Source organism: Barbus barbus, assembly GCF_936440315.1.
Source record: "Barbus barbus genome assembly, chromosome: 27".
NCBI classification, from domain to species: domain Eukaryota; kingdom Metazoa; phylum Chordata; class Actinopteri; order Cypriniformes; family Cyprinidae; genus Barbus; species Barbus barbus.
This window is the reverse complement of record NC_136755.1, coordinates 13166392-13191908: the sequence shown is the minus strand read 5'-3', so window position 1 is coordinate 13191908 and position 25517 is coordinate 13166392. Positions and strand designations below refer to the sequence as shown.

The following is a 25517-nucleotide window of genomic DNA, read 5'->3' as shown; positions in this document are numbered from 1 at the left end:
GCGCGCGCTCCCCTCTCGGGGCCGGGAGCGAGTGGCGGCGGCGTCTCTTGCGCGGCTTCGTCCATCTTCGGAAATCCCGGCGCTTCTGGGGGATTCGGCGGCCCGGCATCCTGGCCCGTCAGCCGCCTAACGGGTGCGGCAGTCCTCCTCGACGCTCCCTTCCTGGACCCACGAGGACACCAGCGTGCATGCACGGGGAGAGACCGGTCTCCCGAGGAGAGGCGCGTTCGGCATTTAACGGCGGCGGTGATGAGGCTCTATTCACGTCAGGTGCGCCTCATCACACGCCGCCAGCCCTGGCTGTTTCAGCGCCCCTCCTCTCTCACACACCCACTCCTGTCGTGAGCCTGGTGAAGGGCGGCGAATACGGGACGGGGTGGTGATGATGGACAGGGGGGGAGGCAGCCGACTCGTCACATCCCCCCCCCCAAGCGACATCCCCGTCCGAGGGTCGCCGCCCACGCGGGAGTGCTACCTTCCTCAACCAGGCTCCAGCGGTCGGAGTGGGCGGGGCAGGAATTCCTCTCCGGGCAACTCTCCCTCTCGCACCGCGCCGGAACCGGGACAGAGAAACCGGGTATTAGTTGTCAGCCTCAACCAGCCACAGGGTAAATGACCAATAGAAAGAACGTCACTTACCCCTTCGGTGGCTGGGAGGCTGTCCCCGACGTTCCTCTGTCCCCGTGCGGGTTCCACGGCTTTTTGTGAGCGAGAGGGGATGACGTCATCAGATGTTGCCCAACTGCGCTGTCTAGGCTCCGCCGGCCCGCATTCTCCACCACTGTGGCGGGAGGAGCCAACGACAGACACAGTGGGCGTGGCGTCAAACCTCGGAGAGGTTTTTATTAAACAATATATCAAAATAAAGTGTCCAGAAGGGGAAAAGTGTCCAAAATAAACAGGGATCTGGTGTCCTCGTGGGTCCAGGAAGGGAGCGTCGAGGAGGACTGCCGCACCCGTTAGGCGGCTGACGGGCCAGGATGCCGGGCCGCCGAATCCCCCAGAAGCGCCGGGATTTCCGAAGATGGACGAAGCCGCGCAAGAGACGCCGCCGCCACTCGCTCCCGGCCCCGAGAGGGGAGCGCGTGCGGCCACCGGACTCCGCCCCTTCCCTGGACCCTTCCCTCCTGAACACTGCCCTCCTACACAGCCCTGCAGCACGACGAGGACACCAGATCCCTGTTTATTTTGGACACTTTTCCCCTTCTGGACACTTTATTTTGATATATTGTTTAATAAAAACCTCTCCGAGGCTTGACGCCACGCCCACTGTGTCTGTCGTTGGCTCCTCCCGCCACAGTATCAAAAAGTATCAAATACTTATTTGCCCCACTGTATATATATAAAATGGAAAACTGTTATTTTAAATTGTAATAATTATTCCGAATATTACTGTTTTACTGAAATAAAGAGACTTCTTTCAAAAACACATTTAAAAAAAAACATACCTCCGCCAAACCTTTGAGTGATATTTTCATGTATATGTATAAAGATTATGGTGTAAAAATATACATTTTATATTTAAAATATTATCTGGATTTTTTTAAGTTTACAATGTTTTTTTTGTTTTTTCTTCTAATTTGTCTAATTCAAATAAAATAATTTAATTGATCTTAAACCAGTGACAAGTGTAGAATGAAACCGTAATCATTTCAGATGTACAAACCGAATTCCAGAAATGTTGGGACCTCTTTGTAATTTATTTTTCTTTGAATAAAATTAAAACTAAAAGAATTTCAAATCACATGAACAATAGAACATAGAGAGCATAACAAATGTTTAAACTGAGAAATGTAACAATTTAATGGACAAAATGAGCTCATTTCAAATTTGATGCCTGCTACAGGTCTCAAAATAGTTGGCACTGGGGCATGTTTACCATGGTGTAGCATCTCCTATTCTTTTCAAAACAGTTTGAAGACATCTGGGCATCGATGTTATGAGTTTCTGGAGTTTTGGTGTTGGAATTTGGTCCCATTCTTACCTGATATAGGTTTCCAGCTGCTGAAGAGTTTGTGGTTGTCTTTGATGTATTTTTTGTTTAATGATGCGCCAAATGTTCTCTATAGGTGAAAGATTGACTGCAGGCAGGCTAATTCAGCACCCGGACTCTTTTACTACGAAGCCATGCTGTTGTAATAGCTGCAGTATGTGGTTTTGCATTGTCCTGCTGAAATACACAAGGCCTTCTCTGAAATAGATGTCATCTGGAGGGGAGCATATGTTGCTCTAAAACCTTTATATACCTTTCAGCATTCATAGTGCCTTTTAAAACATGCAAGCTGCCCATACCGTATGCACTTATGCACCCCCACACCATCAGAGATGCTGGCTTTTGAACTAAACGCTGATAACACGCTGGAAGGTCTCCCTCCTCTTTAGACCGGAGGACACGGCATCCATGATTTTCAACAAGAATGTCAAATTTGGACTCGTCTGACCATAGAACACTTTTCCACTTTGAAACAGTCCATTTTAAATGAGCCTTGGCCCTCAGGACATGAAGGCACTTCTGGACCATGTTCACATATGGCTTCCTTTTTGCATGATAGAGCTTTAGTTGGCATCTGCAAATGGCACAACGGATTGTGTTTACCGACAGTGGTTTCCGGAAGTATTCCTGGGCCCATTTAGTAATGTCAATAACAGAATCATGCTGATGAGTGATGCAGTGTCGTCTGAGGGCCCGAAGACCACGGGCATCCAACAAAGGTCTTAGGCCTTGTCCCTAACACAAAGAGATTTCTCCAGTTTCTCTGAATCTTTTGATGATGTTATGCACAGTAGATGATGAGATTTGCAAAGCCTTTGCAATTTGACGTTGAGGAAAGTTGTTTTTAAGCACTCTTTCACAGATTGGAGAGCCTCTGCCCATCTTTACTTCTGAGAGACTCTGTCTCTCTAAGACATCCCTTTAATAGCTAATCTTGTTACAGACCTGATGTCAATTAACTTAATTAGTTGCTAGATGTTCTCCCAGCTGAATCTTTTCAACATGTCTTGCTTTTTCAGCCCTTTGTTGCCCCCGTGCCAACTTTTTTGAGACCTGTAGCAGGCATCAAATTTGAAATGAGCTCATTTAACGGATAAAAGTGTAAAATTTCTCCGTTTAAACATTTGTTATGTTCTTTTCTTTACTGACCCCTATAGCACCCTCATGGTCCGCTGGGTATGTAACCCCCTGAAAATCAATACTTGTACAATAAATATTTGCATAAACTTTCCTATCATGCGGTCTTAGGTCTATGGTAGCCTATGGCTAAAAGTGTGCCAGGAAGCTTTGATACTACCACCTTCTCTTTTTTGCCACTTCTTGTATGTCGAGTTCCAGCATTAGCTTGCTTAATCAGCCCTGACACATATCCTGTTTTAGATAAATTAACTTAAATACTATACACAAAGGATCACTTTAACAAACACTGTTTTCTTTTTTCTTTTTACATAATCAGATGAAAGCGTCTACATCTATTACATCCACTGTTAACCCCAGTATTTGGACCGGCTGCGAGCCTGTATAAGATATTCCTAAGTGATTTATCTTTTCCTCTTTCTTATTTCACAAAGCTCTAAGACTCATTAATGATGTCTCACCAGGAAGAATTGCGAACACACTGTGCCAGAGAAAGGACCACACAGCTAGGAACTGCAGGAGATTGTGTTGGCATGAAAACCTTTTTGCACCATAGGTTGCTTGGCTGGTTAGTCCCAAACGGGCCCAACACCCTCGAGACCATGCCAGTATTCTCAGCGCGCTAATAAAACGCACACTTACCATATGAGGTAAACTAGAAAACAAACATGGTGGGATTTGGCAAGTGTTCAGCTATTCTCTACCTGTTTACACACACACAAACACACATTGGCTTTTCCATCTAATGCCACTGCTACAACACTCTCCCATTCGATAGCTGTATTCCAAATAATTTATTTTGAGTTAAATTTAATATTTCTGGTTCAGGTTCATTCACTGTTTAAGTATGCCCACAAGCAATGATGCATGTTTAATTGCATCCCTTAAGAGAGGTGTGAGATTTGTTTAACTCGGCAGTTTTCTGGCAAAGCATCATGCTTGAAATTGTTTGCCCCGTTTTTCTTTTGTAGGCAGATCTGCTCCTGGGATCGGCAGACCAGAACCAATAATGATGCTGGGAGAAATGCTGGTTTACCCTAAATGTAGCATTTTCCTGGGATAAGAGACACTTGTGTGATTATGTCCAAAGGTCAAAATGATTGACCTTTGGACATAATCACACAAGTGTCTCTTATCCCAGGAAAATGACAAAAACAAGCCAAAAAAAGAAATTAAATGTGTCAATAATACGCTTAAAATGTGATTCACGTTGCAAATCTGAATGCAAATCAAGTCTTAATCAGAATCTGAAATCTGAACAATTAGATACTGAATATATTCTAAATGACAGACAATGTATAAAAATAAACTGCATTACTCCCACCAGTTCAGTTCAGTCTGGCTTTGACTAACACACAGAATAAAACACGGCTGTGATGAAAAACCCCAAATACTGGAGATTTTATCTTCTGCTAATTTGTTTTTCCAGGGTCACTTGTATCCACATAGGCACCATTTACGATTGAGACTGGTATATTGTGTCCGCCATGGCCGATTTTATCCCTAGCACTTTATGAAATAGCTCACATCTGGGATGCTAATGTGTAGGGAGCATCTTCAAATGCTGAACAGGAGTGTTCAATTTGTGAAAGGGTATTATAATGAGTATGGCGCTGGAATTCATCATTTTTAATGTTTTGTTGAGTGATTGTTGCAGTTGCGATCAGTGGAGGAAAGCATTTGGCGGGAATGTTCTCTACCACACACTGCTCTGCCACCTCCCTTTCACTTTCCACTGCTTGTTATCCGTTCCAGGCAAATCACAAAACAAAATACAACCAAATGTTTTTCTTTTGCTGATTTTGGTTTACTCAAATAAAAGGTTATATATTGGAACCCCTCATACTAAAAGCAAAAACACTGCCATTAGACCAATCATATCTGAGCCCAAGTTAACTTGAAATAAACAGAAATGATTGGAAAAATGATTGGTCCCTCAAATAATTGTGTAAAACAGCCACTCAATGTGCTATTGAAGTTGGTTAAAAGATTTTTAAGTAGTTTTTAGGAAAAGCCAATAGACCATATCAATACATCACAGAGACTATTTATCAAAGTAAAAATAAAACATTATATTACTTGCACATAACCTAATTATATAAACATTCATGAGCTAAGCATTTCCAATTGCAAACCTTCACTGTGCACCCCCCAAATTGTTCCCACAACTTTTGTAAGAAAAGTGACGCCCATTTGTATGCATCACAACATCTTGAGTCAAGAGAACAAGGAACATTTTGGTACCTGTATTTCTTATCCTCTCCGTCAATGTAGAAATGGTCATATTGAGAATAAGCCTGCTGTCCCTCTGCGTCTTTGAGGTGAACCTGGAGTGTGTAGTCTTTTGATGTTGTAAGAAGGTGGATGGCATCATTTCCTAACCAGTGTTCTCCTGGTGGATCTCCAAATCCCTACGTCATATGTGAAGAAAAGACAAAAAAAGTTGCTTTATCTGCTTGACATACATCTCATTTTAACAATCTCCGACAAACAGCCTGAAGTCATTCCTTTCCAGTGGAGAGGATACACTGAAAAAATTGACTAAGAAACTATTTTCACTCAAATTGCTGGTAAATTTTACTAAATGTTTAAGTACAAAGAATTTAATTATATTTTCTTTTAAAATGTACTCATATGATAATTATTATTATTTTTTTAACTTTGAAAAATCATTATTTACACTTTACGGGAGGTGTGTAGTTCATATTATTTGTGAATGTATCATTTTTAGATCCAACTATAAGCTTAGAGTGTGATGAAATATTCTAATTTTTGCGGCTAGACTGTATGTGACTGCCAGATAGGATGTGATGTATTATTATAACCAATACTAAGAGTGTGAGGTACATTACCAGTATTTTTGTATTCTGTAAAACAGATAACTATGAATAATTATGTCTGAAATTATTATTTTATAAGTATTACATAATTATTTACACTGATAGCAGAAAGATGCTTCAACAATGCTGGAGTTCCTTTTCACATACTAGTAAACATTTCACAAGACCTCCTGTAAACACAGGAAAATGCTGCATTTCCATCTGTTTGGACCAGCAAATGAGACGGCACATTTGAACACTGTGAGATGTGGTAGTGCAGTTGGGCATTCAGATGCTTCAATGCACACGTTATCAACAATCTACAGGGGCTCCCCACTCCCACGCTCCATCTGGGGCCAAATATTTATCATTCACTTGTAAAAACATTTTTCTTGGAAAACAACAAGGAAACGAGAAAACAAAACTTGTGCAGTTCTGACACACTCCCAGAGCAGCCATAGCAATTTGTCTGTTGAAGTGGCCCGGGTGAGATGAATTACCACTGTTTTTGAATTTAAAACTATTTGAAAATAGTTTCCAAACAAATCAGATCTCCAGGGAGTTGTTACTTTTACAGGTAGAAAACACTTATTTTAAAGCGAGCATTACTAACTATATGCGCTCTCCTCATATTCTATTACTTGTTTTAAATAATGGATGATGACATCCTACTTAAATTCTAATGTCTTTTCTTATCTTTCCTCTTCAAATAACCCTGTGACCAAATGAATATATACTTATCCTCCCAGATAGGGAGGGAATGCAGGTGTAACAACATAGGGAGACATGGGAATGCAGAGACGGACAATCAGAATTCTCTTCCTTAAAGAAAGGTAAATGGGGTCACCAACGCATCCGTATTCTATGGCTAAACACGTCAGACACCATACATGAGTTAGACTTTCTCCATCAGTGCAGTTTAAATATGTGTTTTAAATGTTAGCCGCCTCAGATTAATGGTAGCAGACGTGTGCATAAATCAAGAAATCTCAATAAGGGATAGACAGGCCCACATGTAAATTACACAGTATGTCTTCATTAAAGGAGTGATCATACTTCACTGACTAAAGCAAAATATTTTTAATCAATCTTTAATGATGGCACAAAATCAAATTCCTTCAGGTAGGTACTTTGCAATGTTCACCTTGTCAGATATGATGCATAGCAAAATGTGCATTTTTCCAAAACATGACTGATATTGTGGAATTTACCAGCTGGGTTTTTTATTTCAATATTTCTCAAGATATCAGATATATGAAGACCTACTTAATGCAGATGTCTGTGATGAAACAAATGATCAGAGATTGCATTTAAGAGAATTTGAAGCCAAACTGTGGAAAGTTACCACACTTGCTCCTAAAGCTGTAGCTTACATATACAGTTAAATGGATTAAATGTGGAAAACGCTCCAATTGGCATTGGACAAGTTGTTCCTACCAGTTTGTAATCATTCCAGCCACGGTTAAAATCGACCGATCCATCATAGCGATGCTGAAAGACAGTCCAACCTCCCTCTTTAGTTTTCATGTCACAGAATACCTGGTCAGAAACAACCATACAGAAACACATACATGCAATATAAATATATTGTGTCATGTTATACTTTTAACGATAGAGAGTGAGAGATAACACTTGAATGAGCTACCTAGGGAAGTAAATGAAACTTTCCTATTCTTTTCAGATAATATTTATGACAAAACAAAAATGCTTTGAGACTCTTTGCAGGTGCTATATTTTATTAAGTTAATTTCCATAATTTCATTATTACAGTAATATTTTATATTTTTATATATATAAATATATTTTATATTGGGAAGTCGTGGCCTAATGGTTAGAGAGTCGGACTCGTAATCCAAAGGTTGTGGGTTCGAGTCTCGGGCCGGCAGGGATTGTAGGTGGGGGGAGTGAATGTCCAGCACTCTCTCCACCCTCAATACCACGACTGAGGTGCCCTTGAGCAAGGCACCGAACCCCCAACTGCTCCCCGGGCGCCGCAGCATAAATGGCTGCCCACTGCTCCGGGTGTGTGTTCACGGTGTGTGTGTGTGTTAACTGCTGTGTGTGTGCACGTTGGATGGGTTAAATACAGAGCACGAATTCTGAGTATGGGTCACCATACTTGGCCGTATGTCACTTCACACTTCACTTCATTTTAGTCCAAATTTGGTAAATACTCACACTGTTCAGAAAATAAGAGGCAGATTTGATATTTGACTGCTCAAACTACTGTAATTTCCCAGGATATGTCACAAAGCACATATCTCAACTCATGATGTTTTGAATAAGGATCTTTCTTATCTCTGTGGGTTACACTGACAAAATAAACTAACTGATAACTGAAATTGTAGAATATGAATAGTCATCACAAAATCCATAAAACAAAAAAAAGGACGAGACTGGATCACAAACCACCACATTTGGACCTCCAAAGCAGGACATTCTGTTCCTGTCCACAGATGGTAGGTATTCAGGCTATATGAGTACTCTGTTGGGTTTGTATTTAGCTTTTGAATTTGGTTAACCACTGTGAAATAAACTTGCCAATGATGAATTGTACCAATTTTAACCATACAGTACAAACAACTTCTCATGTAGACATTTTTGTGACATGAGCACACTGGTCTCGGTGAAAATTAAACACTTGAACATACACTCAGTGCTTATTTGCGATTCCACTGAACCTTTTACTAGCCAATGATTTGGTATTGAACACAAAACAACTTAATAATTTACTGTTTTGTGGCAAAAACAGCAAATGAGTATGAGCTACGAGAAGCAAAATAAAATAATAAAAGGCCAACTCATTGAATTCCATCATCCGAATCCATCAAAACTAATTAAAACAAATCCCGTAAAGGATTTTATTCTGAAATATTAAATATTTCTAGCCTGTGGGTGTCAAGTGAAAGCCTTCCAAGTAAATATCCTCTCTATGATTTTCTCCAATTTTCCCAGCTGTTTTTGAGAAGAATTAAGCTTAAGGAGAAGGCAAAAAGCAATAAGTTCTTCTTGGCAAAAACAAAAAGTGGGATAACGTACATTTCCATCCCTTGGCGGGACCAGCTCATTTAGCAACACATGAGACTGTCCATCATGAAACTTTAAACGGCTAATCAGGGTTTTAAGACAAAGCACTCGCATTAATGACATCTGTAGAGAGGTTGCTTTTAGGGCAGTATTGATTTCATTCTTATTCGGCACAACATATCCTTCTATTTGCATAACAGATGTAAGGGAGTCTTTTCTTCTTCTAAAACTTTAGCTTGTCTCCGGCAGCAAAAACCTATTTGAAACGTTCACAGTGATGTTTTAATAAATGAGCATCACCGGTCAAGATTTTCCAAAGGAACCATTTGTTATCAATAAACTTCATTCAGCACTGATCAATATCCCTCATAAATATGTTGATTTGTATCTTTGTGCAAACAAAGTGTGGTTGAAAAAAGGAGCAATTTGAACTCTAAATGAAAAGAGCCACCCAGTGTGCTTCTCTGAGGGGTGGCACAGAATGAAAGGGTGGTGATACTACATATACCAGCTCACTCTCACTTTCTGCATTAAACCCTGTGTTGGCAGGAAGCTCCCGAATCTTTGCCAAACACCTGGCTCCTATACCCACAGGAAATGGAGGGGAAGACGAATGAGTGCACAGTAAAATAATGAATAACAAAAACAATTTTTAGCCACATTTTTAAAATGTTCATCACCCCAAGAGCCTGCCAGAAATTATATTTGACTCTGGAAGTCAAAGCCAAAACAAACCTTTAGAGGTTTTCTTGTAGTTCAGTAAGGCAAGATTTTGAAATAAATACGGGCGCATATTCACAGTTAGATGCACTGAGAATTGGCCCGAAGGAAATATTTCTCTTATTTCTTGATTTGCTTTTTTGATCCACGTGACATTTTCATCTTAGCCTTTTTTCAAAGATGTACTGAAATTGCAGTATATTAAAACATTTTGTCCTTCCACATTATAATTTAGCCCTCAAAAATAACACAAACAACTAAATGTCAGGAGCGCTCAGTTTCTTCAGTAATCGAGATACATGCCAAGATTTCTTTGCTTTACAAAAATGGTTTTGTTTTGTATGCATAGTTTTTTTTTTTTTTGTTTTTTAGAATATATAAATATAATTTGGTCACACTTTATTTTAAGATCCAATTCTCGCTATTAACAAACCATTAACTATAACTTTTGCCTCAGTAAACTCCTAATTTGCTGCTTATTAATAGTTAGTAAGGTAGTTGTTAAGTTTAAGTATTTGGTAGGATTAGAGATGTAGAATATGGAATGCAGAATGTGTGCTTTATAAGTACTAATACACAGCCAATATGTTAATAATAGGCATACTAATAAGCAACTAGTTAATAGAGAGAACTGGTCCCTACACTAAAGTGTTACCTGGAATTCCATCAAAGTGATACTTAAAAAAAATGGTTACAAACTGCAAACCTTAGTTTTCTGGGTGGAGTTAGGAAGATGAATGCTGTATATCCCACTTTCTGTAACTCCAGATTTGAATATCTCAGCACAGTCTCTGAACTTCAACATCTCCTTTTCAGCTGGAGCGGAAATATCTGGAAACACACAGATACACACAAAAAGATATAAAAGTATACCCAGGTCCTATTTTGATTGGTTTAATCAATATTGATTTACACCGCAATCTTGGAAAATTGCTTGACAGACCACTTTTGGGAATTTAAGCAGTTACCCAGTTTAGAGAGACTCTTTTGTTCCCACTGAGCTGGTCGTATGCAGCTTAGCCTTTGATAATGTGAATTTAGCACTAACCGTTACAGTGAGTGACCATAGCCAGTAGCTGCTGCACTGTGTCAGTGAGTGTGGCCTGCTGTTGTTGAAGCAGTGTGCTGTTACGAGTGGAGCTGGCCAGTTCTCCCTCCAGCAAGCTGACCAGGTGATTCTGTCTGTCCAGCAGCTCCAACAGCTGTTGTTTCTCCTGCTGGATGGCGTGAAGCTCTCTGCTGTGCCTGGCCTCCATGGCACCAAAACGCTGTTCCAGATAGCTGAGAAGAATGAATTTGGAATGACAGGGGGGTAAGTGATTAATGACAAAATTTTCATTTTGGGGTGGAGTATCCCTTTAATTACACTACACACTTTGTTACTATATAGAACATAAGTTGTTAACATACTTTGATAACCTACTCAGACAGTATGCACCAACTGATTAATTTAGAAGTTAAACCACTTTAGTGAATCACAGTACTTCACTCAATCAATTCATTCAACATTGATTCATTCAGTGTCTAAAATGTGAGTTTCTCAATATTAACTTCTTGTTTGTTGACCTTTAGTATACAATTGTATCACCAAATGAACACTAAACTGCATAAGATAATTAAATTGTTGCACCTCAGGTTATTCAGAGTGATCTCATTCTCATGTTTTCTGTAGATGCTGTAACACAGTGATTCCCAACCATGTTCCTGGAGGCCCCCCAACACTGTACGTTTTCCTTGTCTCCTTAATCAAACACACCTGATTCAGATCATCAGCTCATTAGTAGAGACTCCAAGACCTGAAATGGGTGTGTCAGACAAAGGAGAGATACAAAATGTGCAGTGTTGGGGGGTCTCCAGGAACGTGGTTGGGAACCACTGCCGTAACACATCATATCAACATTTAAAATGTATGTATAAAAAGCACAGATGACACCCTTGAACAAGCCTCTCAGATTCCACATCACACACCTCTGTGAGCCTGAGAGGCTGGTAGACCTGTAAACACCTGGATACCGCTGCCATTCACAGATGGTGTTGTTGCCTGGGCTTCTCTATCAAAATCAAAATCAACACTCTGACACGCTGTGTGAGCTGGCACCGTACCAAGCCCCAAATAAAGACAATAAATCCCACAGGCCTGATCTTTATGAGACCGACTAATGATTTTGCAGCAGTTTTTTATTGAAACGATCCACCCACATAGACTGAACAAACTACTTCCAGCTAGTTGAAAGAAACATTCCCTAAATCTCTCTTTGCTTGCTGTTTCTGTTCTTCCAACATGCATCCTTTCAAAGAGCTCTGCACTTGACTACACCTTGTCATGTTTTCTGAAAATACACTAAATTGTTTTTAAGTTATCTACATTTGTGGACATGAAACAATGCTGTTGTTAAGCTGCAGCTTTATTGTAAAGCAGCTTGTCTCAAAATAAAATCCAATGATATTTCACTCCTGATCTTAGTGTCCCATTTTCAGACAGAAAGTTTAAGTTTCCACAAAAAGCTTGCATATTTTAATTTGGGTTAGCAGAAAGATGCATAATTACTGAGCCATTCTTCCCTAAAGACCAACAGTGAAATATGAAAATGCATTTCCTTTATTACTGGCTCTTGACAGCCAATTTACTGTAAAAGAGTGCTGTTTTTTGTGTCAAAGGTGCTTGCTGCTCTGCAGCATCATTGTTTATTTGAATGTAATCATCAAGTCATAAAAGAGATGTGAAACAGGTGATGCTTGTTTTATAACGTATTTCCAGTAACATAAAACAGTAAACACCTGGAATAAACAGGAAGACGAGAAGATTTTGGGCCTGTTTACAGCTGATATTAAAGGGATAGTTCAGCCAAAAATGAAAATTCTGTCATCCTTTACTCACCCTCATGTTGTTTCATAACCTGTATAATTGTCTTTCTTTTGTAGCACAAAAAAGGAGATATTTTGAGGAATGTTGGTTACCAAACCTTTTGTTTCCCATTGACTTCCACTTTATGGACAAAAAATACAATGGAAGTCAACAGGAACTGAAACTTCTTGCTTACCATCATTCTTCTTTTGTGCTACACACAAGAAAGAAATGTACACAGGTTTGGAATAACATGAGGATATGTAAATGGAGACAGTGCTCTTTAAACATTAACTCACTCTTGTTCATTTTCAAAACACAAATAAAGATATTTTTAAAGAAACCTAATAGAATTCTGTCCCTCCATTGAAAGTCCATTCTACCAAGATACAGTCTTTTAATTGCCTATAAACATTGATCAAAGTACATACATAGAGCATATCAGATATTGTAAACAGAAGCTCAAATGCACTTGCTTGATGCACAAGAACAAACTTCATTGGTTCTTATACATCAAGCAAGCATGTTTTAGTTTCTGTTTACTATATTTGATATGCTCCATGAATGTAAATCAATGTTTAATACTAGAGTTAAATACAGGAGGACATGGGGTCCAGTGAATTTGATTTTATTTATTTTTTAAAACAATAAAAAGAAAGCTTTAAAGAGGCAACATTATCTAATTAATATGCATAGTTATTACTGTGTGATGTATAGAACACATTTTAATCTTTTTGAACAAACTTGTATGTATGAACAACTTCAGAGGTATAATATCACAGGTTTTTTGCATCTTGAAACCCGTTTGCCTTTGTATCAAAAATACACATTGTAGCAACTTTAGAGACAGCGTTCATGTACAGGAAGGTGTGACTGAGACGCTGCACATTTCCAGACGACTCACCTGTTTTTGTTATTGAGGCGGGAGACCTCCTGGGTTTGCTCTAAGAGCTGCTTCTCCAGACGGTTGGTGCTCAGAGAGTATTCCAGCAGCTGGATCTCCAGACGACTGGTTTGGTTCAGCACCTGCAAACAGGCCCACATGACAGACAAGCAGAAAGAGAGATTATCTTTAAAATATTCAAAGACATGGGAGAATGATGGCGCTTTTCTTGTCCAACTTCTATGGTTTTCATCTCTGCTTGAATTCAAATGTATAGGATTTCACTTTTTTTCCAAGAAAACCCGGTAGTTAAGTATTGAAGGAGTACCAGATGTTTCCCTGCAACATTAGGTTTGCCAACTTTATCTGAGAACAGTGTTTGAAGGAGCATTGCTGGAAACAAATACAGTATGTTAATGAGCTTTAATCAGGGTTAAAGTAATAGTTCACCCAAAAATTTTAATTCTGTCATTACCTTTGTTGTTACAAATCCAAATTGCTTTCTTTCTTCCACAGAACACAAGAAGGAATAATCCATAGACTGAACTGGTCACACTTTTCCATTCAATTACAATATATGCAGACTGAAGCTTTCAAGCTTCAATGAGGATGCAAATTCACCTTAAAAATGTCATTTAAAAAAGCCCATTAGTCTCATGCACTATATTCCAAACCATATGATAGTTTTGTGTTAGGAACTTTGAAACATTCATGTATTTACTCGCAAACCATCCCCTTAAATAAGCTGTAAACCATTGTGACCAAATCTTTTGATTTATTGAAACGATTCAACTCGAAAGAATGTTCACAAATTGGACAGGTCCTATTCATTGTAGCTGCATAAAAAGACTTCAAAATCTCTCCTTTTGTGCACCACAGAAGAAAGAAAGTTATGGATTTGGAATGACATGAGGGTTAGAAAATAATGACAGATGGTTAATTTCTGGATGAACTGTTTCTTTAAGTTTGTGAAGCCATAATCAAGTGATCCAAACACTCCAAAAGTCACACATAGATCAGCAGTGATTATCCCATCATGCCAGTTTCTTCAAACAACTACATGTTTTTTCAAGCAGCTCAAACACTGACAAAATCAAACCCTGACAAAATCAGCCCAATATTTTTTCAGGCTGCTCTATGATGTTCAGTGAACTGCTGACGGTGAAAAAATGAAGGCAAAACATAGCAGTGTGAAACAATCACTCTTTGAGAGGATAAACACTATGGCTGTTTTAGTTGGGCTATTTTCACAGTCTCTCTGATTCTTTTCCAACACTACTCTGCATGGCCACTTAACCCTGCTTCTGTTGGCCATGAGTTCAGATGAGTCAAAAAACAAACACGCACACACGCACGCATGCACACAAGCATACACACACACACACACACACACACAAACACACACACACACACTATCCAAAATGGGCAGCAGTGCTTTGAGTGTCAAATGTGATGCACTGAGGCCTCATTTTGTGAACTCACTGCACAAGATAAAAAATTCTCAGCCATTGAGCTCCAAGAATTGAATTCGATTGTGAGCCACCAATGCAAATTATTGGGCAGTTTGCTTATTATAATAGAGAATTTTGGACAAATGACGGTATCAGAAGAGCCCACTTTTCATGGCTGCTTGTCTTCATAATGTGGTTTAAGCAATTAGAGAAAAAGCATTTCACAGCAAAGACAAACAGAAGCTGAAGTTAGAGAAGAGGTGCAATTTTTTTTTTTTTTTTTTTGGTTGTCTGGATGCAGTCAGTCTCATTTGATCAGCCTCACCTGCGTCTCTACATCTGTCAGTTTGCGTGTGTTTTCTGCTGATTGGCTTAGAAGATTGGTTCCGATCTCCAGCATGGTGGCTGTCTGAGTGTGAATGACATTCCGCTCCATCTCTGATCGCACGTTCTCCTGTATATAGCTCTCCAGCTGTAAACATGACACAAGACACTTCAACTAACATACACCAACATCTCCAATTACTAAGAGATCATAAGCTTGCATAGGCAGTATTAAAGCATACTAACTTAAAAGCCTATTGTTTATGGATATGTATACAGTTGCAATCAAAATTATTCAACCCCCCAGAGACTGTAATAATTTACATGGGAATGGGCCAAGAATGCAGTAGAGAGGGGAAGTTTGAAAGCACTCATTAGAGGCATTGTTTATTGGAGGTTATAAAGAATAAAAGATTCTCTATAAAATGTCACTTTTAGGGGTTAAGTAATTTTGTACAGTAATGTTTAGAGCCAATTTAAATTTTGCTTCATTACGTTATTACAATCTCTTAAATGTGTATTAATAAACTATATACAGGGGTGCACATAATCTGTCGGTGGTTGTTGGCATCTGTCAGTGCAGTGTGCATTAGCCTTTACTAATAAAGTTATATAATCTTGAAAAGTTCTTGAGAAGTTTGCCAACAGGCCAAAACAGCACAAAAACAAACAATATGAAATGCATGGTCAGAAATCAACGCTAAAACAAGTACTGTACAATCAATCCTACTGACAGTGCTTGACTCCCTTCAGACAAATGGACATCAGAGCACACTGTACAATTCTAATGAGGCAATACAAATACACCCTCATCCATATAATTTCAACATTTTTCCAAGGCAAACTGAAGAAGCATTGATTAAATCACCTTTAATATTGCTGTTCTGCCACTTTCAGTAATGAACATTCAAAGGGTTTTAATTGAGTTAAATAACGAGTCATAAAAATGGAACTGAATTAAAAAGTGGCCGAGTCCATTTGTATTTTTCCATTTCCTGGAAAATTTGATTTATTATAAAATTGGGCCAAACAATAACACTCCAGGCTCTCTGTGAAGCTTTACTGAAAACAATAGATGGGTTTACTCAAGGACAGTTGAGCAAGAATTATTTTATTGTGCAAGACTGAACTTTTTTGTACACACAAAAAGGTTTGGTAGATAATATTGACATACATCTTACATAGCATACATAGTGATCACACACTGTCAAGATCCAGAAACAAACTACAAAAGTAGTTTTGACATTATGACATTTGGTTTTTGAAACACGTGAATGAATGACGTTTGTGGTTACTGACATTCAACATGCACTAATGGTGCCATATTTAGTATTAGTATGACTGCTTTTATATTACTTTTTAGTAGATTTAAAGCCATGGAATTATCATTGAAATAAAAAAAAATGCATTCAGGTTTGGAAAATGATAACCTTTCATTTTGGGTTTGAAGTAATTCTTTAAAGGAATAGGTCCCCAAATGAAAATTTGCTAAAAAATAAAGAAATAAAATGTACTCACCCTCAGGCCATCCAAGATGTAGATGAGTTTGTTTCTTCATTGGAACAGATTTTGCGGTGAACTATTCCTTTATTTCACTTTTTCTATGGTTCTATATCTTGTCTGTCTGTCTCTCACGCTTTTTGTTTTTCCTATCTTTTTTTAGCAGGACATGTCAGTGCATCTTGGCTGCTTTAAACTGAGACAAAGGCTGCACAAGCAGGTAGCGTATCTGTCATAGAAGATTATTTTGGATTAGAACCCATTGTTAAGAACGGATGTTAGGAAGCCAAGAAACTGCAACTGCCTGAGTATATTTCACATCAAGACGTGTTCTCGCCGGGAAGAAAGGTGATTTATTCACCTCTAAAATAAAAAAATATAAAGGTTTTTTGGTTTGTTGTGCCAGTACTATGACACAATAAGCTTGTTGTGATTTTTCTTGTTTGCTGTTCTCTCTTTTCTGAATAGTGTCTGGATAAACATTTTGGGGCAAGAGGATTTGTGTTAATTGCTATGTTCATAATAGGTTTGTTTAGTTTTACACCTATGTATGAATCACATTCTGTACTCAAACCATTCATGAAATTTGTGCCATCTGATTGTCCGTGGAATACACACACACACACATCAGCATTCAAAATGGATCTTCATCGTTGTTTTCTACCCAGTTATATATCTTGCAGATTTATTTTTTCAACTATGATCCTAATTGAGATCTTAAATGCCCTCTTAAAGAACTTAAATTAAGTACTTTTTCTCAGTAATTCTTCCTAAAGCATGTCTTGACTGTAGTTTTCCCACTTTAAATTACTTTTGAAGGCTAAAGTTTAAAAATAGCTTCCCCAACACTTGCAAAAATGTAAGCTCATTCTTTTACCACGTTGGCTTAAAGAACCACATCTGTCATATAAGTCTAATATGAATTGCAAAAAGACCAGGAAAGATAAGCTGCAAGCTGCTTAGTTGAAGACCTAAAATTTGGAGAAGGTACTTTGTTTTGATCAAAACTTCTCATACATTTAACCTATAACAGCAGAAACACCTCTTATTGACCACCCACAGGATGAATGTGACTCAACAGAAATCAGGAACTTGGACATGTAATTCGGCATGCTTGTCCCCTCGTTGGAATTTCATTGAAGAACATCCAGGATTAGCTCATGTTTTCTTTAGGGGGTTCTCAAAGACCCTAGGGGTCAGTTAATCATGTGGTAGTTTGGTGTGTGATACAAATACACCGTTTCATGTGTGGCTTCTGGCCGGAAAGTCTAGTAATGCATATGCAAAGCAGATCGTCTGTGGTGTTGAAAACCCAGTACAATCCACTCAGCAGCGGGCTAGAGGTCAACGCTCACCAATGCTCAGGAAGCTGCAGCTCCTACCGAGCACTGCACTCAATGACCGGAGAGGGAGTGGAATAATAATTTATACAACATTTTGTCCGCTGGTGAAAGCATGCATATAGGCATGTCAGGAGGGTCTGTCTGGACCGCTGTTTCTGAGATATAGTAGATACTTCACTTTTTTCCCCCCTATACCTTCTACTGTCAGTTAAATACATCTTATGCCAGATGTATGGCCTGTAAAATTAAAAGTGAGCCAACTCATGAGTGTTTTTGACCCTTTTGTAATCCTTTGGCATGCAGGAACATTTCTGTTATGCATGTATGATACTAAGCCCACTCCGTCTCCATATTTATGGAGCAAACCAATAGGAGGGATGAATAACGAGACAGACTTTCCAGACAGCCCATAGTCTGGGTGACAAACAGAGCAGGCCAAAGCTGGGACATGTAACGTGTTTTTTTTTAACATTGAACAGTCATATATTAAAAGTACTGGGTGTTTTAGAGGACCTAAATAACAGAATCTGCAATTTGTGATGTGAGAAGTAATGACCTTCTCTTTGAAACGTAGTGCAAATGGCACATAGATAAACTGACTCCAAATGCGCAATTGATTTGAATTACCGTAGGAAATGACTGTACCATAATATTATCAGAGTTTAAAAGGCCTTCACTGAAAAACAACATTATCTCAAATTTCCAAACAATAATCTGCAGGTTTTAACTGTTGGTATCTTTATAAACAGCAATATCCCTGTCAAACTGAATGTTTCTGAGATAAGCTTGAATCATGTTAGCCAGAAGCACACTGTAACCATGTTTATCAGGAAACCTAAAAAAATGGAGGGAAGTTAAATAGACTTATCAACGTCAATATATTAGATGATATGAGAGGAATACTTTTATTCAAGCTTTGGATAAAAGGACCTGCTAAATGAATAAATTTAACTGTAGTATCAACCTGATTTCATTCGATTACATCAGCAAAAGTTATTTAGAGGGGTTAGATCAAGTAGAAATAGATAGACTTCTTTATACACAGCAGAATCAATGCTGCTGTTTTATGCTCTGAAAATATGACAGAGAGAAATGGATCTGGCTCTTAATGGAGGCCAAATCCGTGTTTTAAAACTGATACTGACAAACTGACAAAACTTGAAAAGATCTACACATTCAGGAAATCTTGCTTAAACATGTTCAAGATTTACCTCTCTCTTTCTCTCTCCTTCCCAAATTCAATAACCTTGAGAGTATAATGTGTAATGCAGATTGGGACACATCTATAGTGCACAAGCATAAATAATGCACATAAACTTGTTCGCAAGTGGTTTGGCTTCAGAATGCAGAATTCACATTAGACGACCCAGCAAAGCATCAAAATTATTTATCGTATGAAAGTAAACAAAATCTCCTTACAATCGAACACTAAAAATGAATATTTCTAAGAACTCCAAAATTATCCATGATGTAGTCTGAACAGCACAAATATTTACAGTTTGGTTTCTAAATGTCTAAATTTCAACAGTTTCATGCTTGGCTGCCTGTAATTCACAAGACGAATACATTGTGGTCTACACAAACCATGTTAGTCTGGGTTGTATTTCCTTCCTTGTAGCATAATACCATAAAGTTTGATTGCATGTACAGCCTTTGACGTCAACAAAAATTATAGTGTTTTCTACTTCCTTTTAAAAGTTAATAAGCCTATTTATCTTGCTAGCTTATCTTGTTAGTTATCATTTAGCACAGGGGTTCCCACACTATGCCGATCCCCTTAGATGTAAAATATTGAAGTCCCCCTTGAAAATTAAAAGTATTATTTCAATCATTTAATGACACATTTGTATATTCACGGCTCTCAGATGTCAGTTAATGAACACATGGCATGCAAGTAAACAGATCAAATATTTAATATTTTTTAGTAAGCTTATTCTTTTAATTGTTTTCATTTATTTATTTATTTTTAATATGGAGCTGCAGCATCTTGGTGAAAAATTATATTAGATTTACTTAACATTTTATTTTGACTTAATTAATTGTTTTTCATCAACCCATGAACACCCGCAATTCCCTCACGAACCTCCATTTGGAAAACCCTATTTTTTTTTTTTCATTTTAGTATTTAGCAAATTTTTCTAGCTGTAAATGAGCGGGATGAATAATTTGAGAAATAATTAATAATTATGTTAAAATAAATAATAATAATTTGCAAAACAAAGATGAGAGCGAAACCGACAGAATGAGGTTTAGGTGGATGAAGCTAATTCACTATACCTTCTGCAGCCACTGTGTATTGTTCTCCGTGGCACTCTCTAGGGTCTCCAGCTTCCTTTCCTGCCAGGAGGGTTCAGCGTGGGGCGACTCTGGGGCCGAGGGTGAGTCCCGCTGGAGGGAGTTAGTCACCTGGAAGTCCCCCACAGGCCGGCACTGCTCCACCTCTGGAAGGATAAAAGTGTAGCGGCAGGGGCCATGCTGCACCTGGTGCTGTCGTCTTTCCGAGCCAATTGCCACAGCCACTGCTGCTGCCAGGTAACACAGACACAGCAGCCAACCCATCCCAGGAAAATGCTGACGGTAGGAAAGATTTAATCCAGGGAAGGATGAAATCGCGTGGGCACTCCTAGAAGCAGGTCGGACGAGAGCGCTTCGCTCGGATTTGCACTTATCCAAACTTTTCTGAAGTTCGGAGTTCAAGTTCTGCTTCCAGGCTTCTTTCTTTTTTCTTTTTTCTCTGCTTGGATGAGTTGTTCCAGGGAGATCTAATTCCACAACAGCACACTTGTAGTGCTGTTTGCCAAAAAATGCAGTAGATTTAAAAGCAACACAGTCCAGGCGACAACCTGGAGGGGAAGATTGTTTCCTATTCCTCGCTTACTTTGCACTCAGCACAGCTCAGAACCAGAAACATCCTCTCTGTTTATTTACCCTCTGAAATGTTTTTCAGTTTCCCTCTCTGGCTTTGTACCGTCCTTACTCACTCATTGCGACTGTCTGGGTTTGGAAGTTTTGAGTTTGGGAACTTCTGAACTCAGTGCCAGAGCTTTTTAAAGACTGAATCTAAAATCCCTTCTTTTGACACATAATCACTCACCCCCCTCCTTCATTTTCCCTCTCTCTCTCTCCATCTCTTACAAACTCCCCCCTTCCCTTTCTCAGGATTTTCAGATGGAAGCTGCAAAAATGCCCACAGCAACCACCATGAAAACCCCAAACAGAGAACATTCTCTTTTCATTAACCCCCTCCTTCTCTCACGTTCTCTCTTCATTCTACCCCCTGCCATCTCTCCTTCAGAGCAATGGCTTATGGGTCCACACCTGCACAGCTACACAGGAAAAGAAGCTGGACATGGTGATGTGAGATGTTACTGGGGGTATGGGATTATTTTAAATTTGGAGGCTATGATCTGATGGTGATCCTGGATGAAATAATTTGGTAAAAATACAGTGAGGTCCAAAAGTCTGAGATCAAAGTCTAAGAAAATCTGTGATTATTATTATTATTTGATTGTTTTTTCTTTCATATGATATAAATTATTTTTTTTATTTTTAAAAAAATACACTTACGTAAAAATTCTGCACTAAAAACTGAAATTTACAATTATTTAATGTAAATATGCCAGTATACTTGAATTACCTTAAAATGTACTGATAAATGTACAGGGGCCTAATGGGTAGAGAGTTGGACTCGTAATCCAAAGGCTGCGGGTTCGAGTCCCCGGCCGGCAGGGATTGTAGGTGGGGGGAGTGAATGTCCAGCGCTCTCTCCACCCTCAATACCACGACTGAGGTGCCCTTGAGCAAGGCACCGAACCCCCAACTGCTCCCCGGGCGCTGCAGCATAAATGGCTGCCCACTGCCCCGGGTGTGTGTTCACGGTGTGTGTGTTCACTGCTGTGTGTGTGCACGTTGGATGGGTTAAATGCAGAGCATAAATAAGAGTTCATCCATAAAAGAGACGGAGCACAGAGTCATACACACAAAATAAAAACACCATCAGGTAAACATGTGTGACACTAAAATAATGCAATAAACATTCACTAAATTACACTAATGTTACCAAAAAACACCCTAATTCAAATTACAGAGAGAAGAAACAAAAATATTTATATAAAGTATAAATCACATGTGATGTGTCATCTAGGAATTTCTGGGAATTTACTTTTACTGGTTATTACTGTAAATTATAATGTAAATCTTAGTTTTTATTTGCAAAAAATATATATATATAAATAAATTATTTGACAGCATTACACTTACATGTGTTAAACCATAAATGCAAAGTTCTTTTTTTTCTGAAAAAGTTACATTTTTCACAGTGTTGTGATCTCAGATTGGATCTGCCACTCATTAGAGAAAGGTTAATATTTAATGTAATGAAGCTTGCTAAATAAAGCTGAAAGATGTGCACTGGATCAAACCACATCTGCACTGCATATGAAATAGAATTGATTGACAAAGAGTCTGCAAGTTATTTGAGTCTAACCTGGTGGAATAGCATTCCAGATCGCTCTGACCCAATTTAACCCCTGGCCATTATTCTCATAGTTTACAATGTAGACTTGTGTGTTCTATTAAAGCCATCCTTCCATTACTAGTTCCCACTGACTAATACAGCCTGGCCTTTAGACTGCATACCAGCAACCAGTTCCTGAGAGCTTAAATCTTCCTCCCTCTTTCATTTGCATTTTGCCAGACGCAAGATAAAATCTAACGGAGTCAAACCCATTCACTTAAACTGTTTCCTTTTACACTTTTCCATGCCATTATTCATAAATGGTTTACGCTAAATGAAAAGTTAGTAGCTATAAAAATCCTCTGGGTATATAATGGGATTAAGTTGCCAACACAAAGAGAAATTAATTGTCTATACATGTCTCTTCTTTGACAGGAGTTTGTCTCCTCCTCTCCCTCCCTCTCCTTATCTTCCTTTACGTCTGAACCAACAGAACTAGATTCATTTGTCTTGCTAAATTCTTTAGCGCAGCAGCTAAATAAGAACAGTCTGCTGGTAATGATGTGATGCCTCATGCATCAGGGTGTTCTAAAGAGTGTGTGGGTGATCTTTTGCAACTCTCTGAATGCCTTTATTGTCACAGTGTCCATCGTAGAAACTGATCAAAGTATGCATAGCAGTGTGAGGGGGTAGTCGAGGTCACAGCGAAAGCTAAAAGCTATAATCAATTGTGCAGATGTGTGCGGAGAGGCTTCAGAATATGATATGGTTTGTTTAGGTTCAATAGTTCATCGTAGCAGAACATACCACTCTTTTTCTGACTCTGACTGGTGAAAATAGTCTTGTTTCATCATTGCCAAACTCACTTTCACACTGGGAACTATGTGCCGATGTTTTGCTTGAGTAAAAATGAAGTGATTATCACAACATGAACACACGCAATTGATAAAACAAAGACTACATTTTCAATTTTCACAAAAAATTGTCAAATTAATCATGGACCCCAAAATTAAAGCATTCAAGCACATTACATTATTGTGGCAGACAAAAGCACTGAATTGATATTATAAAGCTTAAAACTGACATTTCATCAAGCTTACTGAACCACAGGGAGTATGGTTTTTTTTTATTGAAAATGTTTTTCACAGTAAAATCGTACTAAATTAACCAAATAACTTAAATAATATTAATGTAATATTTTAATACAGTGTGATTTTTATTGCAAAATACATGGAAATTAGTACTAAATTATTAATGTTAAATAATAAGCATGTGTGTATATATATATATATATATACCGTATATGTGTGCGTGTGTGTGCAATGTGTTTATACGTGTGTGTGTGTGTGTGTTTTTTATTTTTAAAACTTTTTTTATTTTAATTTTATGTACTTAAATTATTCATTGATTTTAATTGATCAGGGTACAATATGTACAACATATTGCTCTGTTAGTCAAAACTATAGTCTCAGCCACGGAACGTTGGCTAAACGTCTGATGCATATAGCACACTTATCTGGAAACACTTCAGGAGTGTCGAAGTCGTTGACAGATTGGTTGAATTATACAGGATTTCCGAGAGACGTGTGTGTCACGTTCTTTAATGTTCCACCTGGAAACAAGAATGTCGTGGCACCAAACCCCCCTCACGAAAAAAGAAAGCCGTCATGTTTACAACTGTGACAACAAACGCTTATCGGGATCAAATAAACGCTGGACTTTCAAAAGTATGTGAAATAGTTTGCGGCATAAAATCTTTCAAATACATCTGAGAGTTTCACACCCCAAAATTTCACATGTTATTGTGGCGACATTTCCACACCCCAAAACGTGATGCTGAACGAAATGAACTGTGATTGGTTGTTTGACATGTCAGTCAAACGACCTCATGGGCAGGCCTTGGCCAATGAAAGCTACCATACATTCCAGACCTTCAGCCGTCAGTCTGAAGGTCTGGCTACGCGAGACTATCAAAACTATGACCTAAGAGACCACCAGTTTTTTGTCCAGTGCAAGCATCAGGGCAGAATGTCTTGATGAGCAGGGACAGAAGAAATTTGAAAATACTTAGAGAACCAGCCCAGTGAGAGCATTGGGTTCGGTCTACGTCAAAGGGCTATTACTAACCTCCCCAAAGGTTCTAAATCTGACAAACAAGTCCTTTCGTAAAGTGACATGAACTGGCCTCTCTATCAGGGCAGAAAGGGTTTGGCTTCTTTCTTGGGCCTGTCAAAAGGCAGGCAAGTGTTATTTCAGCATGGAGAAAAGAAACAAGCCTTCAGGGCAATATCAATCGCCATATAATGTCTCTTTCGGCAGACTTGTCACTCTATGAACAGCAAACCAAACCAGCTCTCACAGCATGCAAAGATGACAGTAAACAGTCCCTTTAACGAGAACAAATCATTACTGGCCGCTATCCCTATTGTTGCATAAAATCTGCTCAGCATTCCAAAACTTGCATAACTTTCTTTCTTCTGTGAAACACAAAAGGATTTTCAAAAAAGACTTGGAAGAACAAAATGAAAGTGGATGGTGACCAGAGATCGTCAAACTTCAAAAAGAACAAAAACACACCATAAAGCAAAAAGAAATCATGTTTAGCTTTCTTTGAGGAAAAAAATTAAAATACAAGTTGTTATTCTTGACAGCCATGGCCGCCATTCATTTTCAATGGAGGGAGCAGCTTGGACGTTCTGCTTCAAATAGCTTTATTTGTGTCCCACAGAGTCATATTGTACACTTTTTTTAATAATGTCTTTGTTACATGTGTTACATGTACTTTACTTAATATAGCAATAACAGTAAATTATTTATAATTACATGCAACTAATCCTAAACCAAACCCCTAATTGTATGTACAAGATATTAATTAATATTACTCAGTACTTAATTGCATAATTAAACTGTAACAAGGACACTTTGAAATAAAGTGTCAAGTCAAGTCGTCACCTTTTTTTATATAGTGCTTTTAACAATGCAAATTATGTCAAAGCAACTGCACAATATCAAAATAGGA

At 38.6% G+C, this 25517-nt stretch overlaps 1 protein-coding gene across 1 annotated transcript in view; it reads right to left on the bottom strand.

Moving 5' to 3' along the window:
- Nucleotides 1–21098, bottom strand: part of LOC306847316 (angiopoietin-2-like) — a 28261-nt gene extending 7163 nt beyond the window's left edge. The window contains exons 1-7 of the mRNA XM_079381203.1: nt 20320–21098; nt 15201–15347; nt 13446–13567; nt 10745–10977; nt 10403–10527; nt 7387–7488; nt 5375–5541 (exon numbers count right to left, since the gene is read on the bottom strand). Coding sequence (XP_079237329.1) covers nt 5375–5541; nt 7387–7488; nt 10403–10527; nt 10745–10977; nt 13446–13567; nt 15201–15347; nt 20320–20601 — 1178 coding nt within the window. The 5' untranslated portion in view covers nt 20602–21098. The remainder of the gene's footprint in view (nt 1–5374; nt 5542–7386; nt 7489–10402; nt 10528–10744; nt 10978–13445; nt 13568–15200; nt 15348–20319) is intronic.
- Between the last annotated feature and the right edge of the window lie 4419 nt (nt 21099–25517).